Source organism: Gossypium raimondii, chromosome 10 (assembly GCF_025698545.1).
Source record: "Gossypium raimondii isolate GPD5lz chromosome 10, ASM2569854v1, whole genome shotgun sequence".
Taxonomy (NCBI): domain Eukaryota; kingdom Viridiplantae; phylum Streptophyta; class Magnoliopsida; order Malvales; family Malvaceae; genus Gossypium; species Gossypium raimondii.
Window position 1 is genome coordinate 22264452 of NC_068574.1, and position 22255 is coordinate 22286706.

Genomic DNA, 22255 nt, shown 5'->3' on the forward strand with positions numbered 1-22255 from the left:
ATATATATAAAGTTTATAAAACTAATATATAAGCATAATATTTAGTAATTATAAAAATATTGACATATATATGTATATATATAAAAAAGTTTAACAGATATATTTATAAAAGTATGGAATAATGTAGGTATATATGTATACATATTATAAAAAATATTTATTTTGGATCATAAGATATAAAAATATAAATATTATAAAAATATATACGCATACATATGAATATAAAGCTAAGAAAAATAAAATAATAATAAAATATATGATATGTATATAGTATATATTTAAAACGTTTAAGAAATAAAAAACGTGTGTTAATATGCATACGCGGTAAGTATAATAATAAAATATATAATATAATGATAATAAACTAATAATAATACAGTAATAATAATGTAATATATAAAAAAAAAACCAAAATAGCAAATTAAGGATTAAACTAAAAAAACAACAAAATTTGAGAGCTGGATTTGAAAATAAAAACAAGAAAAGGAGTAATTCAAAACATGTGCAACAGGGGAAGGACTGAAGGAGTAAATTACCCAAAAAAACACTGCACAGCAACGCGCATCATTGAATTAAACCAAAACAGGAAAAATTTTAAAAAAAAAGAAAAAACAGTGATTGTGAAAACCATAAAGAAATGAAGGGCCTAAATCATAACCCATCAACTTGAAATCAAACAAAAACCCCCTTTTTAAACACTAAAAAGAATATTTTCTTTCTTTCTTTGACATTGCGCCGTAATGCTCTCCTTCTGCCCTCCTCTGCTCCTATGGCCATGAAACAAAGGAGTTTCAACGACGTCACACCGGTAAGTTCCCTTTACTCCCTTCCTCGTTTTGTTTATTTGTTGTTTTTTAGAAGCAAAAGAAAAGAACTAAAATAAATTTTTTTTAAAAAACAGTAAAGGAACAGAGAAAAATAAAACCAAATCCCACCTTCAAAAATATTTTTCTGTATATTTTCTTTTTGATTTCAGTACAAAAAATTTTCTAACCCCCTTACAATAAATCCATTGGCTTTTTATAGCCAAAACTCCTTTACAATTTGTTGTCTCTATCCTATTAGTGTTGCCCGTGGTTTATTCGTTGCAGGTACGTGGAAAAAGCAAGGTGTGCTGATCGTGGGTGGTTGCTGCGATGTGAGCAGTTGCTGCGGCATTCGCGGAGGCTTTTTGCTGCTGCAGTACTGAGGCAAAAGGGCTAGGCTCCTTGATTCTGTTATGGGTTTATTGGGCTAATGTAATTGGGTTACAATTTAGGCTTGTAACATTTGTAATTGGGCCACGTAAATTAAGATTTTAAATGGACTGGGACCTTTGTTTATTTAAGCCCGGACTAAAATTGGGTATTACAATAGAAATAGGCATGCTGATTAAAACAAATCACAAAAAGAGAAATCTATGCATTAGGTTTTTTTTTTTCTTGGTGATAGGAAAATTGGAAATGTGAAAAAGGAAGTGTCTTTTTTAAAAAGATTGGGACTAAAATGATAAAATGTTATTCTACTTAAATTATATAGAAAATAATTTTTTTAGAAATAATTCCACATCATATTTCCATTAGAGTTTTTAATAAGAGTGGCCAAAATGAACTAATTATATAATATGGTGCTTAAATTGTAAATATTTTTTAAGTGCTTAAAATGATAATTTTTGTGATTGGATGACAATATATAGTTTAGCCAAAATTCATTTAAACTTAATTATAAAAAAATATTTGTAAGTAGCCCAACCTAAATATAAAAAAGATCTGGGTCGTGATTGACTGGAAACTTACAATTGGGTGCTGTTGAGCATGGCAAAGGGGAAAAGTTGTATATCCATATATGGGGCAGAAGATAGGCAATGGCTCTGCATCAAGGGTTTTCTCACCTAATAAATTAACCTATCACAAGAAGTTGAATGAATTGCTGATAATATGCACCTCATAGCTCCTGTCTTTCTCTCAATAATCACAAACCCACTGATATCTTCATGTACGTTGTTTTGTACCACTTTTACATTGTATAACCACTAAATCTGATGTTAATTTAAATTAGAAATGTTGAGAGTTGGAAAATATTTGAATTTATTTATATTTATATTTATATTTATATTTATATTATAACGAAAGCATTCATCATTTGAACAAAAACAGCATTCATCATTTGAACAAAAACAAGTTTAGATTCGCCCATTACATAACATTACTAAAGACATACAAGACTTGCATAAGACCAAACTGAAAACCTAATTGGTTGCTTTTAAAAGCATAGAAAAACTATGTTCCAGAACTCAGAAACTAAGCCCCCATAACCCACCCTCATTCATTACATACATTACCCCAAAAAAAAAACCATTTGATGCTCATTGAGGTCAATATTGTGTTCTTCCATCACCCTCTGTGATCACATCTTTGAAAGCGCCTCCACTGGGGATCATAGGCAGGACATGTTCTTGATGTGGGACAATCACATCCAACAAGTAAGGTCCAGGAGTGTCCAACATTTTCTGAATTGCTGCTTTGAGATCTTCTTTCTTCGTCACCCGGGCAGCTGGTATCCCGCATGCTTCAGCAAATTTCAACATATTTGGGAATATTTCCGACTCGTTGGATGGGTCTCCCAAGTATGTATGAGCCCTGTTTGCCTTGTAAAACCGGTCCTCCCATTGAACAACCATACCCAAATGCTGATTATTCAACAATAATATCTTAACCGGAAGATTTTCCACACGGATAGTCGCCAACTCTTGCACGTTCATGATAAAACTTCCATCACCGTCGATGTCTACAACAACTGCCTCCGGGTTTGCAACAGCAGCTCCAATAGCAGCAGGCAATCCAAATCCCATAGCACCCAATCCCCCAGACGTTAACCATTGACGAGGCTTCTTATACTTGTAAAATTGAGCAGCCCACATTTGATGCTGGCCAACACCGGTACTTATAATTGCATTCCCGCCAGTTAATTCATCAAGAACCTGAATTGCATATTGAGGTGGAATAGCTTCACCAAAGGTCTTGTAACTCAAAGGGAATTTCAGCTTCTGCTCGTTTAACTCCTGCCTCCATTCCGAATAATCAAGATTCAGCTTAGCTCCCGTGGTCTCCAATATCTTATTTATCCCCTGCAATGCCAATTTCACATCGGAACACACTGACACATGAGGCTGCTTGTTCTTCCCAATCTCAGCAGAGTCGATATCGATATGCACAATCTTTGCCCGGCTGGCAAAAGCCTCAAGTTTTCCTGTCACCCTATCATCAAATCTCACTCCAAAAGCAAGCAACAAATCACTCTTATCAACAGCATAATTGGCATACACAGTTCCGTGCATCCCAAGCATTTGTAACGACAACTCATCCGAAATCGGAAAGGCTCCAAGACCCATCAAAGTACTTGCAACAGGTATCCCTGTAAGCTCAACAAACCTCTTCAACTCCTCACTAGAGTTCAAACACCCACCACCAACATATAAAACAGGCTTCTTAGACTCAGAAACCAATCTCACGATCTGTTCGAGATGAGCCTCAGCGGGAGCCTTAGGCAACCTAGACAAATACCCTGGCAATCTAAGAGAATGGTTCCATTTAGGAACAGCAAGTTGCTGTTGTATATCCTTAGGAACATCAATCAGAACAGGTCCCGGCCTGCCCGATGAAGCTAAAAAGAAAGCCTCACTAACAATCCTAGGAATATCATCCACATCAAGAACAAGATAATTATGCTTCGTAATAGACCTTGTTACCTCAACAATTGGAGTTTCCTGGAAAGCATCGGTACCGATCATCCGACGAGGGACTTGACCAGTGATCGCCACGAGAGGGATACTATCGAGCATCGCATCAGCGAGACCACTCACCAAGTTGGTTGCCCCAGGGCCAGACGTCGCAATGCAAACGCCGGGAATGCCAGAGGAGCGCGCGTAACCCTCGGCGGCAAAGACCCCACCTTGCTCGTGTCGCGGAAGGACATTTCGGATGATTTTTGAGCGGGTTAAAGCCTGGTGGATCTCCATTGAAGCTCCACCTGGGTAGGCAAACACATCCTTGACCCCTTCACGTTCCAGGGCTTCCACCAGGATATCAGCGCCTTTCCGGGGCTCATCATCCGCATACCTGGAAATGAAATAATGGGGAGGAGCAGTTTTTTGGGTAACGGATGCGGCAGCGGATCTGGGGTTGGAGCTTGCATGAGAAAGAGAGCAGGAAACGTCGAAGGAGCGGTAAGGGGTGGGCTTTTGAGGGGTTGTGGAGAAGGGAAGGCTGGATTTGGAAATGGGTATGGAAGATTTGAAGGACGAAGTTAACGTAGAAAGCTTAGGCAAAGCGGAGTTCGAAGTGGCAGCCGCCATTGTCGATGAGAGGCTTGTGGTGAGGCTTTTCTTGGTGTCTGTGGTGAGCGAGAGTGGGAAGAAAAGTGTGATTGTGATTCCCTTTTAAAGTTTCGATTTACCTACATTACCCTTTTGCCCTTCTTGTTTTATTCATTTTGGTCATATATTAAGAACGGTCCGTGTTCTTTACTCAAGTTACATCATTAGTCTTTCTACTTTAATTTGAGTAATTTTGGCAATGTACTTCATGGTTTTGAAAATCTCAATCAAATCATCAATAATCATTTGCTTTTTATGTGAAATCTAATCCATTGATGCAAGTTTAGATAAATGGATAGATAACGGTAGTTCGCACAGCGATGTTGAAAGCTAGGTCAGATAGGTTAAGGCCTAAGAGAGATGTTTTAAGGTTTCAAATATATTTGATAAAGTTTGAGTATGTAAAACTGTCTTAACAAAGAAATTATTAAGTCACAGAGGACTCTCAACAAGTGCACTAGGATGTGACTAGAAGCTATGTTATCTTGTTAAAGGGTTCCTATGCAAGGTTGATGTGACTTGCCGTCGATCTACATGCGATACATGTATGATCTTTTTGTAAATAATCTTATAGTATTTTGCAAGGACATCTCTTTAGGTGAAGTGGTGTAATAAGGTGTTAAGGTTGCTTTCTAATTGTATTGGGCAAGCTTCTTCATGCGGTGAGGTAGCTTCTTCATGCAACATGATTTATTTAAACAATTTTCCTCATCCAAGTTGAGAGGAAGATTACAAAGTGACATTCGTCAAGACTTGTTTGTTTTAATGAACATTGATGCAACATGGTATTTGAGTGTTAAACACATTGAAGGGTACATATAAATAAATTTTAGGGATATGAGTGACAACCTTGAAAGGTCAACTGGTATTATGATCAACGTACGTTAGGAACATGTGTGGTAATAAGCATTTTGATTTTTTGGTTTTTGTGACTTTTGCATTAATAAAAGTGATACATGTTTCCATGTGATTGAGTATTTAAGCGATATGACAATTATTAACTTTTCCACATATTTATTGTCGGCTTGTTAGTGAGCAGCCATAACATTGGGAACATGAGTGACGACCTTGAAAGATCAATTGGTACTTATGATTAGCATACGTTGGGAACATGCGTGGTAATAAGCGTTTTAATTTTTTGGGTTTTGCGACTTTTTCATGAATAAATGTGATACACGTTTCTAAGTGACTGAGTATGAAGCAATGTGACAATCATTAACTTTTCCTCATATTTATTGTCGATTTGTTAGTGAACAGTCAGAACATTGGGAACATGAGTGATAACCTTGAAAGTCAATTGATACTTATAATTAACATATGTTAGGAACATGTGCGGTAATAAGTGTTTTGATTTTCAGGGATTTACGACTTTTTCATTAATAAATGTGATACACATTTTCATGTGACCGAGTATTGAAGCGACACGACAATTATTAACTTTATCTCGTATTTATTGTCGATTTGCTAGTGATAGTTATAACATTAGGAACATGAGTGGTGACTTTGAAAGTCAACTAGTACTTATAATTAACATATGTTAGGAACATGCATGGTAATAAACTTTCTGATTTTCAGGGATTTGTGACTTTAACATTAATGAATGTGATACATGTTTCCATGTGATTGAATACTAAAGCAATTCGACAATCATTAACTTTTGCACATACTTATTGTCGATTTGTTAGTAAGCAGCCATAACGTTGGGAACATGATGACGACCTTGAAAGGTCAATTGGTATTTATGATTAGCATACGTTGGGAACATACGTGGTAATAAGCATTTTGATTTTTTGGGTTTTGCGACTTTTGCATTAATAAATGCGATACATGTTTCCATATGATTGATTATAGAAGCGATGTGACAATCATTAAATTTTCCTTGTATTTATTTTCGATTTGTTAGTGAATGGTCAGAACGTTGGGAACATGAGTAACCACCTTGAAAGTTAATTGGTACTTATAATTAACGTATGTTAGGAACATGTGTGGTAACAAGCGTTCTGATTTTTTGGGATTTGTAACTTTTGCGTTAATAAATGTGATGCACATTTTCATGTGATTGAGTATTGAATCGATATAGCAATCATTAACTTTTCCTCACATTTATTGTTGATTTGCTAGTGACCGTCATAACGTTGGGAACATGAGTGACGACCTTGAAAGTCAACTAGTACTTATAATTAATGTATGTTAGGAACATGTGTGGTAATAAGCATTCTGATTTTCGGGGATTTGTGCCTTTTACATTAATGAATGTGATACATGTTTTCATGAGATTGAATATTGAAGCGATATGACAATCATTAACTTTTCCTCATATTTATTATTGATTTGCTAGTGACAGTTATAACGTTGGGAACATGAGTGACGACCTTGAAAGTCAAATAGTACTTATAATTAACGTATGTTAGGAACATGTGTGATAATAAGCATTCTGATTTTCAGGGATTTGTGACTTTTACATTAATGAATGTGATACATGTTTCCATGTGATTGAATATTGAAGTGATATGACAATCATTAACTTTTGCACATACTTATTATCGGTTTGGTAGTGAACAGACGTAACTCTTAAAACTTATTTTAGATGTTTCAGATTGTCACTTATAAATAACAATTTTTGAGTTTTCGAAATCCAAATAGTCTTGAGAAAGTTGGCGAAACTTAGTTGAATTTTTGTAAGTCGTCAATTCTAAATATTTAAGGAGTGAGTTTTACAAGTAAGATTCTTTATTAGGAGTCAGATTGCATTTTGCCTCCTCTACTCAATAAATGGAAAATTAGTCCATGTATGTTAGATTAAAGAGCAAATTTGTGCTTTCTGTTAAAAATTTCATTCATTTGTATTGTTAAAACTAGTGTGACTGAAGAATAACCAGACAATGACATGTGACATGTCATGTGTATGTCATGCTGACGTACGAGAACCAGTTTGTAACAGTAAAAATGGATGAAATTTTTAATAGAATGATCAATTTGCTCTTTGATCTAATGTATAGGGGCTAATTTACCCATTTTTAGTAGAGGGGGCAAAAATGCAATCTAACTCCTAATACAGGAACCTTTATGGCACTTTTACCAAGATTCCTTTAATCATGTTGTTATATTTGGGATCTTGGATTATTGTTGGTGATTGTTTTGTTTCTTATTTGGAATAAATCTCAAAATTATACATGAATTTTAATTTAATGTGCAATTTGATACATAAATTTTAATTTGGTGTAATCATACACATAAAGTTTTTATTGTAGTTCGGATGTATACTTGAAATATTAATTTTAATTCAAGCGTACACATTCAAAGAAATGAATACATCAATTTATTTATATATTAGATAAATATAGACATTTTGTATGTAACATGTAGACGTAAAATGATTGTAGAATTGTGGAAATTAAATAAAACAAAAATCTCATATATAAAATTATACAAAATTATAAAATTTAAGCCTTTCTAAATCAATTTTGAAATGGTGAAAAGGGTACATCGTAGTTAACTATAATGGCAGTTCTCCTGGACTAATGGTAGAGAATGGTTGTCTAAAAACACCTATAAAGGAAACTATTTTAGCAATTACAATCCCCATTGCCTAGGGACTAATTTCAAAATGTAAGTAAAGAAATTGGAAAATTTTGAAATTGAATTATGTTAGCAACTCCACATCTCTGAAAATAAGGGAGGAATCTCAACTTTTTAGACACGTTTATGATGTATACTATAGCAGACGTCATAAACTTGGCCATTGGTGGCCTTTTTGTTAGTTTAAAAGTGTTGTATGCGTTATTGTTTATAGCTTCTGACGTTTCGCGTACATGGAGGTTTTTCTGTTTCAAGTGCTTTCCACTAAAATTTTATATTTGCTGGTCAAAATATTTATATATATTAAAATTACACCACTTCAGTCTTAACCCATAATTATTGTTTCTTAATCTTGTATTTTTGGTCATCATTGCATTAAACAAATTATTTTAAAATGAACAAACATGTGACATCAAATATAAAATTGTTTGCGTTATATTTTATTAGATAAGATTCATGTCTATCTCTTTCTCTTCCTCATGCATATGGTCTTGTCCTTTTTGTTGTTTTTTTTATTTTTTCAAGCTCATTCTATATAATTGTTCCTTTTTATGCTTTCATCCGTTACTTTACCGTTAGATTAAATTAAAATTCTCTATGATTTAAAAGACAATAAAAGGTGTCGATTAAGTCTTAACTTGATTGACATGGATAGGAAGACATGATTTGAATGCGCTAAAGTGCATTATCCTCCTATTTAAGGATTGGAAAGAGACTATGAGTAGTTTTAGACACTATATAAAAAAACAAATATAATAAACACATATAATAAAATTAATGTTAAAAAAATCAATAAAAGAAAATTCATATACTAATATTTAAAAACCAAATTATGAGATACTCTAAAATAAACAGATTATGAGATTAGAAAATATATAATGCTGTCCAAAATAAAATCTCATCCCTCTTCCCTGGTAGGCAGAAGTCACTGAGTGTTATATTAAGTACTAAAATATTTAAGTATATGATTTTCTTAAATATATATTATAGAATTATTTCTTTTGTTAATAAAATTTAAGTGTGGAATATAAATATATGATTTGATAATAATAAATATTGAATTTTGACAATTATTTATTTTATAATTTTAATCTTATTAATATAATTTTTATATTTTAAATAATTTTGGATAAAATTTAAATATAATAATTTGAATCTTTTAATTTTTTTGACAAAGTAAATCGATAGTATAGGTTTTTTAAAAAAATAAAAATAAAATCATTTTAATCATTTAAATATTAAGCCACATGTAACTTTTTTTCGAATGAGTGATTGTCCTTCTCCGACCCATACTGCCCAACCTGAGAGCGGACAACTAATGCATTCTAGTTATTGAATAGGGTTCTATGGTCGATCCGACACCTCTGGATACCGAAGGCGTCCTTGGGGTGATCTCGTAGTTCCTACGAGGTAGAGATGATGGGGTTGGTCCATGAAATTTCCTTCCTTTTGACGCATTTCGCTCAAAGGGTTGAAGGGAGATAGTGCATCAAGTTGTTCGCAAGGGCCAACTTGATCCTCTTCCCCAGGGATCCCAGATGAGGGAACCTAGAGGAGCCACCGGCTCCAACTACTGTCCATGTATGATCCATACTAGATCTGACCAACCGCCCATCCTACCTCTTCTACGTTCTTGACAACCCATTTTTGTCTCAGTAGAGTCTTTTAGTGGCATGTTTTAGTCCTCTTCCCCATTACTTAGAAAAAGTGAGCCACCGGTTCAAGTACAAGATACTATCATTACCGCCTGGACAATTAGACACCCAACCCGTAATCGCAACGACCCAATTGCAAGAGCGGAGCTCTACCAACTAAGTTATATCCCCCGAGCCAAGTAGAGCATACATGAAGGAGTCAGATGTTTCTTCTACTCTTTTTCTTGGCGCAACTGGGCCATCCGGACTTGAATCAGAGACATCGACCGTGAAGTAAATCATCGCACCTACGGTCCAACTAATTGGGAGAAAATCAATAGATTCCTTTTCGGGAGTAATTCATCCTTCTCGAACGCAGCATACAAATCTCCGTTGTACTACGCTTTCTAAGTGTGCTTGTTCCCCCCTTCTTTCTTACCATGGTAAGTATTTGTGAAATAAGAAATAACTCCGATGGAAAGAAAAAAAAAGAGGGTATTAAAAGAACCTCTTGGCCCAACCCTAAATGCTCTAAGATCTTTTTTCAAACCTGCTCCCATTCCGAGTCAAGAGATAGATAAATATATACATCCTATTGCACTGATCGGGGGCATTAGTAGTGACTGAGGGGGTCGAAAATCAAAAAGTAAATTATTTATCAGCCAAGCATTCTTTTTACTACTAGATCCAATCTCTTGGTCCCTGCAGAAAGGAAAAAGAATTTCACGTTCTTTCTTTTGGAAATGGAGGATTAGGAAAATTCTATTGATTGTAGCTTTCTTCGGACCTCCGGAAAAAGCATGAAAAAAGTACTCGAACGGTACGATCCCTCCGTCACCCTAGAATGAAAAGGGCGATCTAGTAGTTCTTAGTCTGTGAAGATAAGTTATTAGATGCTCCATTTTATTTTCCTATTAAGGTCGAACCTAAACCTTTGCTCGAGAGATAGCTGTCCATACACTGATAAGGGATGTATGGATTATCGAGAAGAAATGAGCCATGGTGGTCCCCCCAGACCGCCCAGATCCCACGAATGAATAGAAAGTTAGATCTACATTGGATCTCACCTAAATCGCCCCATCTATCCTCCTGGGGAGAAGTTTGGTTTCAAACCTCAGTTCGAACAGGAGAAGTACGTCATGTTAATGTGCCTTGGATGATCCATATCTTAGGGTCAGGCGCTGATAAGCACATTGAACTATCCATGTGGCTGAGAGCCCTCACAGCCCAGGCACAACAACACAATTATCAAGGGTGTGCTCTACCACTGAGCTAGTAGCCCATCATGCGGGCCTCCCACTGGGGCCCACTATGCCAAAAGCGAAAGAAGCCCCATCTCTCTTTTTCCTTTTTATACCTCCATTTCACCACATAGGAGGGACTCGGGGGTGTAAAAGGGGATCCTATCAACTTGTTCCGACCTAGGATAATAAGCTCATGGGCTTGGTCTTACTTCTCTGTCTAAAAACGAAAGAAGGCTTCCATCTCCAAGTTTAATTCAAACGTAGCTCACTTCTTTTTGGGTGTGAAGTAGTGTCAAACCAAAATACCCAACAAGTATTAACTCTCCTTGAAAAGGAGATGATCCAGTCCCACCTTCTAGTACGGCTACCTTGTTATGACTTCACTCTAGTCACTAGCCCTGCCTTCAACATCCTCTCCTTGAGGTTAAGGTAACAACTTCGGGTATGGCCAGCACCCATAGTGTGACGAGAGATGTGTACAATGCCCGGGAATGAATTCACCGTCGTATTACTGACCGGTGATTACTAGCAATTCTGGCTTCATGCAGACGAGTTACAGCTTGCAATCCAAACTGAGGACGGGTTTTTGGAGTTAGTTCACCCTTGCAGGATCGCGACCCTTTATCCCGTCCATTGTAGCATGTGTCGCCCAAGGTATAAGGGGCATGATGACTTAACCCAACACCTTAAGGCACGAGCTGACAATAATAATGCACCACCTGTGTCTGCATTCCCAAATGTACCCCTCTCTTTCAAAAGGATTCGCGACATGTCAAGCCTTGGTAAGGTTCTTCGCTTTGCACCGAATTAAACCACATACTCTACCGCTTGTGCGAGCCCCTATCAATTCTTTTGAGTTTCATTCTTGTGAACGTACTCCCTAGGCTGGATACTTAACATGTTAGCTACAACACTACACAGGTCGATACGCACAGCGCCTAGTATCCAGCAGAGTGCTTTTACCGTTGGTGTTCTTTTCGATCTCTACGTATTTTACCGTTCCACCGAAAATCCCCTTTACCTCTACCGTAGTCCAACTTAGTAGTTTCCACTGCCTGTCTAGGGTTGAGTCTTGGTATTTGACGGTGGACTTAAAAAGCCACCAACATACGCTTTACGCCCAATTATTCCAAATAACACTTGCATCCTATGTATTACTGCGGCTGCTGGCACAAATTTAGTCGATGCTTATTCCCCGGATATCGTTATTTCTTCTTCTTTGGGAAAAGAAGTTCACAACCCATAGGTCTTCTACCTCTACGCGGTATTGCTCCGTCAGGCTTTCACCTATTACGAAAAATTCCCCACTACTGCCTCTCTTAGGAGTCTAACTCGTTTCTTAGTCCAAGTGTGGCTGATCATCCTATCGGACCAGCTACTGATCATTGCCTTAGTAAGCTATTGCCTCACCAACTAACTAATCAAACGCGAGCCCCTCCTGGGGCAGATTCCTCTTTTTGCTCCTCAGCCTATGGCGTATTAGCAGCCGTTTCCAGCTGTTGTTCCCCTCCCAAAGATAGTTCCTTACGCGTTACTCACCCTTCCGCCACTGGAAACACCACTTCTCGTCTGACTTGCATGTGTTAAGAATGCCGCTAGTGTTCATTCTGAGCCAGGATCGAACTCTCCATGAAATTCATAGTTGCATTACTTATAGCTTCCTTATTTGTAGACAAAGTCAGCTCAGAATTGTCTTTCATTCCAAGGCATAACTTGTATCCATGCACTTCATATTCGTCTGGAGTTCGCTTCCAGAAATAGAACCATCCCTACCTCCTCACGTCAATCTCACGAGCCTCTTATCCATTCTTATTCGATCACGGAATAGGCAAGGAAAAATAGAAAAATTCACATTGGGTTTAGGGATAATCAGGCTCAAAAAATAGAAAAAGAGGGATTCTAGTTGTAAGATATTTAATGAAACCATCACTGGAATTGAGATCTTATTCAAAGAGAAAGATATCAAATATCTGAAGTTTCTTTTTGTATATTATATGGATGATTCGATCCACAAGGACCATGATTGGGAATTATTTGATCATCTTTCTCCGAGTAAGAGGTGAAACATAATCAACTTAAACTCAGGACAGCTATTCGAAATCTTAGTGAAAGATTGGAGTTGTTAGCTCATGTTTGCTTTTCGTGAAAAAATACCAATTGAAGTGGAGGGTTTCTTCAAACAACAAAGAGCTGGGTCAACTATTCAATCAAATGATATTGAGCATGTTTCCCATATCTTCTCAAGAGGCAAATGGGATATTTCTTTGTAAAATTGTGCTTAATTTCATATGTGGCAATTTCGCCAAGATCTATTCGTTAGTTGGGGGAAGAATCCACACGAATCAGATTTTTTGAGGAACATATCTAGAGAGAATTGGATTTGGTTAGACAATGTATGGTTGGTAAACAGGGATTGATTTTTTAGCAAGGTACAAAATGTATCGTCAAATATTCAATATGATTCCACAATATCTAGTTTCGCTCAAGTAATGGACTCTCGCTAATTGAAAGAATCTTCTGATCAATCCAGAGATCATTTCAATTCCATTAGTAATGAGGATCGGAATATCATACATTGATCAATCAAAGAGAGATTCAACAACTAAAAGAAAGATCGATTCTTTGGGATACTTTATTTCTTCAAACGAAACGAACGGAGATAGAATCAGACTAATTCCCTAAGTTCCTTTTTGAATATTCCTCAATGCCTCGACTATTCACGAAACGTGAGAAGTAGATGAATAATCATCTGCTTCCGGAAGAAATGGAAGAATTTCTTGAGAATCCTACAAGATCCATTCGTTTTTTTTCTCTGATAGATGGCCAGAACTTCATCTGGGTTCGAACCCTACTGAGAGGTCCACTAGATATCAGAAATTGCTGAAAAAAGAACAAGATGTTTCTTTTGTCCCTTCAAGGCGATCGAAAAATAAAGAAATAGTTAATATATTCAATATAATTACATATTTACAAAATACCGTCTCAATTCATCCTATTTCATCAGATCCGGATGTGATATGGTTCCAAAGGATGAGCTGGGCAGTTCCAATAAGATTTCATTCTTGAACAAAAATCTATTTTTTGATTTATTTCATCTATTCCATGACCAAAACAAGAGGGGATACACGTTACACCATGATTTTGAATCAAAAGAGAGATTTCAAGAAATGGCAGATCTATTCACTCTATTAATAACCGAGTCGAATCTGATGTATTATAAGGGATTTTCCTTTTCTATTAATTCCTACGGATTGGATCAAAAATAATTCTTGAATGAGATATTCAACTCTAGGGATGAATCGAAAAAGAAAACTCTATCAGCTTTACCTTCTATTTTTTTATAAAAAAATGAATCTTTTTATCGAAGGATTAGAAAAAAATGGGTCCAGATCTCCTGCAGGATTGGTTTGGAAGATCCAAAACAAAAAATAGTGGTATTTACTGGCAACAACATAATGGAGGCAATCAATCAAGATAAATTGGTCTGAAATATAATTCAAATCCAATATAGCACCTATGGGTACATCAAAAATGTATTGAATCGATTCATTAAAAAGAATCGATCCAATTGCAACTTCGAATATGGAATTCAAAGGGATCAAATAGGAAATGATACTCTGAATCATAGAACTATAATGAAATATATGATCAACCAACATTTATTAAATTTGAAAAAGAGTTAGAAGAAATGGTTCAATCCTCTTATTTTGATTTCTCGGACCGAGAGATCCATGAATCGGGATCCTAATGCATATAAATACAAATGGTCCAATGGGGCAAGAATTTCCAAGAGCATTTAGAACATTTCATTTCTGAACAAAAGAGTCGTTTTCAAGTAGTGTTCGATCGATTACGTATTAATCAATATTCGATTGATTGGTCTGAGGTTATCGACAAAAAAGATTTTTCTAAGTCACTTCGTTTCTTTTTGTCCAAGTTGCTTCTCTTTTTGTCTAACTCACTTCCTTTTTTCTTTGTGAGTTTCGAGAATATCCCCATTCATAGGTCTAAGATCCACATCCATGAATTGAAAGGTCCGAATGATCAACTTTTTAATCAGTTATTAGAATCAATAGGTCTTCAAATCGTTCATTTGAAAAAATTGAAACCTTTCTTATTGGATGATCATAATACTTCTCAAAAACCAAAATCTTTGATCAATGGAGGAACAATATCACCATTTTTGGTCAATAAGATACCAAAGTGGATGATTGACTCATTCCATACTAGAAATAACCGTAGGAAATCTTTTAATAACATGGATTCCTATTTCTCAATGACATCCCACGATCAAGAGAATTGGCTGAATCTCGTGAAACCATTTCATAGAAGTTAATTGGTATATTCTTTTTATAAAGTAAATCGACTTCGATTCTTGAATAATCCATATCACTTCTATTTCTATTGTAACAAAAGATTCCCTTTTTTATGTGGAAAAGGCCTCTGTCAATAATTATGATTTTATGTATGGACAATTCTTCAATATCTTGTTCATTCGCAACAAAATATTTTCTTTGTGCAGTGGTAAAACAAAACATGCTTTTTTTGGGAGAGATACTATTTCACATTCACCAATCGAGTCGCAAGTATCTAACATATTCATATCTAATGATTTTCCACAAAGTGGTGACAAAAGGTATAACTTGTACAAATCTTTCCAGTTTGTAATTCGATCCAATCCATTAGTTTATAGAGCTATTTATTCAATTGCAGACATTTTTAGAACACCTCTAACAGAGGGACAAATAGTCAATTTTGAATAAACTTATTGTCAACCTCTTTTAGATATGAATCCATCTGATTCAAAAGAGAAGAACTTACATTAGTATCTTAATTTCAATTCAAACATGGGTTTGATTTACACTTTATGTTCTAAGGAATATTTACCATCTGAAAAGCGAAAAAAATAGAGCCTTTGTCTGAAGAAATGCGTTGAGAAATGGTGGATGTATAGAACCTTTCAACGAGATAGTGCTTTTTCAAGTCTCTCAAAATGAAATCTATTCCAAATATATATGTCATGGTTCATTACTTCGACAAGGTACAAATATCTAAATTGGATATTTTTAGATACTTTTTCAGACCTATTGCCGATACTAAGTATCAGTCAAAAATTTGTATCCATTTTTCATGATATTATGCATGAATTAGATGTATTATGGCAAATTCTTCAGAAAAAAATGTGTCTTCCATAATGGAATCTGATAAGTGCGATTTCGAGTAAGCGTTTACATAATTTTCTTCTGTCCGAAGAAATGATTCATCGAAATAATGAGTCACCATTGATATCAATACATTTGAGATCACCAAATGTTCAGGAGTTCCTCTATTCAATCTTTTTCCTTTTTCTTATTGCTAGATATCTCGTTCGTACACATCTTCTGTTTGTTTCCCGAGCCTAGAGTGAGTTACAGACAGAGTTCGAAAAGGTCAAATCTTTGATGATTCTATCATACATGATTGAGTTGCGAAAACTTCTGGATAGGTATCTTACATCTGAATTGAATTCTTTTTAGTTAAAGAATCTCTTTCTAGTTGCTCTAGAACAATTAGGAGATTCTCTAGAAGAAATACAGGGTTCTTCTTCTGGCGGCAACATGCTATGGGGTGGTGGTCCTACTTATGGGGTCAAATCAATACGTTCTAAGAAGAAATATTTGAATATCAATCTCATCGATATCATCGATCTCTTAAATATCATACCAAATCACATCAATCGAATCATTTTTGTGAGAAATACGAGTCATCTAAGTCATAAAAGTAAAGAGATCTATTCATTGATAAGAAAAAGAAAAAAACGTGAGCGGTGATTGGATTGATGAGAAAATAGAATCTTGGGTCACGGACAGTAATTTGATTGATGATAAAGAAAAAGAATTCTTGGTTCAGTTCTCCACCTTAAAGACAGAAAAAAAATATTGATCAAATTCTACTTAGTCTAACTCATAGTGATCATTTGTCAAAGAATGACTCTGGTTATCAAATGATTGAACAACCGGGACCAATTTACTTACAATACTTAGTTGACATTCATAAAAAGTATCTAATGAATTATGAGTTCAATACATCCTGTTTAGCAAAAAGGCGGATATTCCTTGCTCATTATCAGACAATCACTTATTCACAAACTTCGTGTGGGGCTAATAGTTTTCATTTCCCATATCGTGGAAAACCCTTTTCACTTCGGTTAGCCCTATTTCCCTCTAGGGGTATTTTAGTGATAGGTTTTATAGAAACTGGACGATCCTATTTGTTCAAATACCTAGCAACAAACTCCTATGTTCCTTTCATTATAGTATTTCTGAACAAGTTCCTGGATAACAAGCTTAAAGGTTTTCTTATTTATGATATCAATATTGATGATAGTGACGCTATTGATCGTGACCTTGATATAGAGTTAGAGCTTCTAACTATAATGAATGCGTTAACTATGTATATGATGTCTGAAATAGACCGATTTTACATCACTCTTCAATTCGAACTAGCAAAAGCAATGTCTCCTTGCGTAATATGGATTCCAAACATTCATGATCTGGATGTGAATGAGGCGAATTACTTATCCTTCGGTCTATTAGTGAACTATCTCTACAAGGATTGTGAAATATGTTCCACTAGAAACATTTTATTTGATTGTATTGAAAGGCCAAATGAACTGGAATTTTCCTATTGGGCCGAGTCATTTTGAGGCAAGCGGATCATTTATGATGAAAAGGATGAGCTTCAAGAGAATGATTTGGCATTCTTGCAGAATGGAACCATGCAGTACTAGGCACGAGATAAATCTTCCAAAGCTGGCTCTTTTTTACAATGCCTAAAACTACCCATAGCCCCTCCCAACCTTTAAATAGGAGAATAATGCGTTTCAGCACGCTCAAACTCACGTCCTCCTGCATTGATAACAATATCCATACCAATTGAGCTAAGATTCAGTCGACAACTTTTACCTAATTATTTTATTCAACACCTTTTTATTGGCACTTTTGAATTAAGTGGAAATTTATTATAATTATCAAACACATTAAAAATATTAGTTTTTAAGGGTTTATCAATCACATATGAGGCTTGTTTGATAAAGTGTTGAAAAAAAATTAATCAACTAGAAATTAATATTTTCAACAATTTCAAAATCTTTTGGTGAATTATAATAATAGGGTTATAAAATATAGAGAATAAATTCAATTATTTTTATTTTATTATTTTTATAAAAAATATAAGTATACTCATGCTACATTTGGTAGGTGTATTATTTTTTTGCACGTGTTTTAGCATATAGGTTAGCAATAAATTAATTCAATTGGTAATATTTAGCCACTCTCATGACTTATCTTTAGTAAATAGAAGGCAAATTTTTGCTAAATTTGAAGATGTATACTTTTTACGAAAATGATTACTTATAATTCTAATTTTAAGTTTAAATTTGTACTAATTGTTTTTTATTTAATGTCTAACTAGTATAATATATATATGTAATAAATAAACTTTTTCTTTTTGTTACTACACTAATAATCAAACGAGACATAAATATTTAATTTTAATCACATTTATTTTTTTTAACCCATCAAATATAGCCTAAAATTGCAAAATTATCTACTGCATAATGCACATGCCTCTTTCTTTCCAAAATAAAACCACTCCACTCCATAAATGAAGGTTTGGATGTCCATTTAGGATGTAAGTGAGGTATACGTGTTTGTTTTCAAATTAAAAATTGGATTTGGCTTCAATTAAACTAGTTTTTCTTTTGTTACTTCTACGCATCAGTGATAGTGTGTTTCGATGTATTAATTTAAATTTATCCATTTTAAAAACACTTTTCTTTTCATATATGTATATTTATGCAAATGTTATTTAATTTTATGCAAATAAATATATTTATTTTAAACTATATAATTAGTCATCCAATTATTAGTGCGTTATAAAATAATAATTTTATAAATAAAACAATTTCAGAGAAAAAAATTAAGAAGACTTAAGCAGATTCAACTTTTCTTTGTTTGTTTTTCAATATTAATGACCACCATGTTAAGGTTGGGTCATAAACTACAACATGAGGTCGAAAAGGGTAAGAATTGGTGTCTTTAGGTTATTGCCTAAAACGAGTTTGTTGCAATTGAGATTGTGCTTGAAGGCAAACATGATTGGGGATATATTGGTGAGGATGAAGTCTTGGAGACCCAATAGAAGAAGGCCATGCCGATAGCTCTACAATTGATTCCTAGTTTGATGGCACGAGGACGAATGATGTGAAAACTAATGAGTTTGGAGTAAAGGTTATTGGTGCTAGTGGTTGTGGACGAAGGGAGTGCCCAACGCTCGATAAATTTGGTGAGGGCTAAGGCACAAGGCCAAACATATAATAAATAAATTATTATTTACAAAATAAAATTAAAATAAGGAAAAGTTTGAATCTAGTTTAAGTCTTGTTTGTGGGGTTTTTTAAAAATATTTTTTATTTACAAAATTATTATTTTAGTCAATAAATTTCATGTTGGAAAAGACAAAAATGGGTATTCATTTATTTATAATTTTTGTATGCATTTTGTAATTTTGTATGCTTTTATTATTATAAAATCTTATGCTTTTTTATTATTATCAAAATTGAACTTTTAATTATTTCTTTATTTTAAAGTTGAATTTTAAGAATCAAGATTAAAATGACATAATGTGCAAAGTTGAGGTTAAATTTGCTACTTTTTAAAATTAGGAACAAATTGATAGAGTCTATAAATATTAGAGGGCTAAATTTATTATTATGCTAATAATAAAATAATCACGTCAACACTTTGCTAGTGATTCAATAGATGAATGACCAAAATATTAAATTTCGGTAATGTTAGTGACTAAAATAGAAAAAATTAAACCTAAGTGACAAAACAAAAACACGTTAATGGTTGGGTGACTATTTATATAGTTTACCTATATATTTATATGCAGATGCAACTTTTAACCTTGGGCCCTGGGCGTCCGCACCTTTAGACGACCCCACGGTCAGACCTGAATTCAGTATTAATTGAAATACACTCAAATTGTTAAATTGTGCTGAAATCTTAAGTGAAATGGAACTTAGACTACATAATTATTATTATTATTATTATTATTATTATTATTATTGAAGGGTAAAAGTGCCAAAATTAGAGGGTTATATTTTTTACTAAGCTTGTGACTAGTGTGTTTGAATAGAGTTTTGATAAATAAACTTATCATATGATGGGTTTTAGGTCTGATTAATTCAATTGATTAAAATCCAATCTTTTATTTGGAACTATTTCAATCTCTCAGACTCACCATCCTCCTTATCATCCAAACAATATAAAAAAGAATATGCCCTTAAGATTCCATGACCACCTTGCACTCACTCACTCACTCACTCATACCACTAATTCAACACTTCAAGACCTTTGTTATTAAATTTGTTGTTGCTGATACATGCTCCATGCCCCACTTCCAGTGGCTCAGGGTGGTGACTCTGGTAAAATTTTAATTTAGTTCGATTATAATTTATAAAATTTGTAATTAGTAATAATAAAATTGTACTTTGATTTTCTCAAAATAATAAAACTTTATTTCAACTCTTTAAAAATTATTAAAATAATAAAATTATATTTTTACTATCATAAAAATAAACAATTCAAGAAAAAATTCCTCCCTCCCCCATTATTTACTTCACAACTCTCAAAACCTCATCCATCATCATTGCCCTTTTAGGGCTTAGAACTACCATCATCATCAAGGCCCAATTGATTTTCCAAAACTGAGACCACCAGACGAGAAGATATTTGGAAGAATATGTATGGTATGAGCATTCTTATATTCATACTCATAAGGAAGACTCCAAATATCATAAATAGAAGCAAATGTGCAAAGATAATATTAAAAATAAATAAATCAGAAAATTGTTAATTATGAAATGGATGTCATTCATCATGTCTCTGTTAGATGTTAAATAAAATACTTTCTTTCCATACCACAAAAGATTTTATAATATTTTGCATTTATTAATGAAAAGACACATAATAGACCACCCACAGGAAGCAAGCCATAAAGATTGTGAACATTACAAAACAAAAACAGAACACAGGATGATTGACAACAGATCGGTGGGAAGGGCAATTATTTAATGATCAGTGGCAATTAAGCTACCTAATGCCTTATTTGGCTGCCCTCCCTGCTTAAACAGGATGATTATTCTAGCGACAGCACTCCCTCCCAGAGAGGCGAAGTGTCTATTTCGGTTTGGACTTGCGCAACGCATCCTCTCCATGCCGCACGATGCTGCCGACCAGCCGATGATATGGTTCTCCCAAGTGCTTCCCAATCAATCCTATCATAATGCCCAGCTTGGTTGATCTCCGCATAAGCCTGCAGTGTGCCATCCATCCATATAGATTAATACTATACTTTTAAACATGATTGTATATATCTCAACATGCATGCATGCATTCGGATAATATTATGTACCTGGTTGGTAAACCTAAGCGTATTCCAAGGATTGTCCCAAGCTACCAACCAGTCTGTGTCTTCACCCTCTTTGTTTTTGCCACGATAAACGACGGCGCCCATCGAGCCGGAAGCTGCCGCTGTTCTTTTCACATGAAAAAAACAGGCCCACTGCCCATTTTCGATGATTTGTGGGTAGGGCAAGTAAATGTTCCCCCACCAATCATTGTCAGTGTGGTATGTCAGACGTTCACCGGTTCCATTGTAAAGCACGCAAAGTGTTGAGACTCCATTGCCCCATCGCCTCTTCACTTCCCTCACGTAGTCCACGGCGGCGGTGTAGTTACCACCTCGATCTTTCCACTGCATGGCCACCACTGATCTGTCCAAGCGTGCTCTGTTCGCATACTCCGGGATTCCCATCACAAAAGCCTGGTCAATTACCGTCCCAAACAAGTTACTTCCTGACCTAGCTTCGGACAAAGTTAACTCCAAGGCTGCTTCGTCCAGCACATTATCTTCCTCAGACTCAGTAATCGGCTTCTCAGACGCCGTGTTATCTGCCTCCGTAATTGGCTTCCCAAACACGTTCTCCTCCGCCATTGTTGATGGATTGTGGGTGTATGTTATGTAAGCTTTATTTGCTTTCTGCTGAAATATATGTACATTATCATCCTATATATAAGGCTGGACGGTGTCCTTTCTTCCTCAAAATCCAATAATTCTATTCGGATAGACTTTGTCAGACCAATAATATGGCTCAAAGAAAATATTATAGCTTAAAAATATTTTATTTTAAATTTATTTAATAATGAATATAAATGAGATGGTAATAAATTTATATTTTAATACTATTGAACACGTGTTATCAATTTTGCATTAGTTTTACTAATGAGAAAATAAAAATAAAAATAAAAATATTAATTATACTTTAAGAAAATCATTTATTTAAAATATGTTTTATTTTTAAGTAAGTTGGTTTTAATTATTAAATTGACAAATGAGTA

At 34.7% G+C, this 22255-nt stretch overlaps 2 protein-coding genes and 1 long non-coding RNA gene across 3 annotated transcripts; 1 reads left to right on the plus strand and 2 right to left on the minus strand.

The window, feature by feature from the left end:
- The first annotated feature begins 658 nt into the window (after window positions 1–658).
- Window positions 659–1327, plus strand: LOC128034105 (uncharacterized). Its single transcript, XR_008190206.1, has 2 exons — window positions 659–808; window positions 1092–1327. It is a non-coding gene; the product is annotated as an uncharacterized LOC128034105 (long non-coding RNA).
- Window positions 1328–2120: 793 nt separating this feature from the next.
- LOC105776726 (acetolactate synthase 3, chloroplastic) lies at window positions 2121–4400 on the minus strand. Its single transcript, XM_012599589.2, has one exon. It carries the CDS (start codon window positions 4331–4333, stop codon window positions 2354–2356), a length of 1980 nt encoding a protein of 659 aa, XP_012455043.2. The 5' UTR covers window positions 4334–4400; the 3' UTR covers window positions 2121–2353.
- A 16385-nt stretch (window positions 4401–20785) lies between these two features.
- On the minus strand, window positions 20786–21904 carry LOC105778373 (23 kDa jasmonate-induced protein). The gene is made up of 2 exons (XM_012602058.2): window positions 21270–21904; window positions 20786–21170 (listed from the first exon to the last, which is right to left on the minus strand). Exons 1-2 carry the CDS (start codon window positions 21849–21851, stop codon window positions 20994–20996), a joined length of 759 nt encoding a protein of 252 aa, XP_012457512.1. The 5' UTR covers window positions 21852–21904; the 3' UTR covers window positions 20786–20993.
- Window positions 21905–22255: the final 351 nt, after the last annotated feature.

Coding starts and splice junctions, on each gene's coding strand:
- LOC105776726 (XM_012599589.2), bottom strand. CDS start 4,333: ATGGCGGCTGCCACTTCGAACTCCGCTTTGCCTAAGCTTTCTACGTTA.
- LOC105778373 (XM_012602058.2), bottom strand. CDS start 21,851: ATGGCGGAGGAGAACGTGTTTGGGAAGCCAATTACGGAGGCAGATAAC. Junction 21,171..21,269: donor CGCTTAGGTTTACCAACCAG/GTACATAATATT, acceptor GGCACACTGCAG/GCTTATGCGGAGATCAACCA.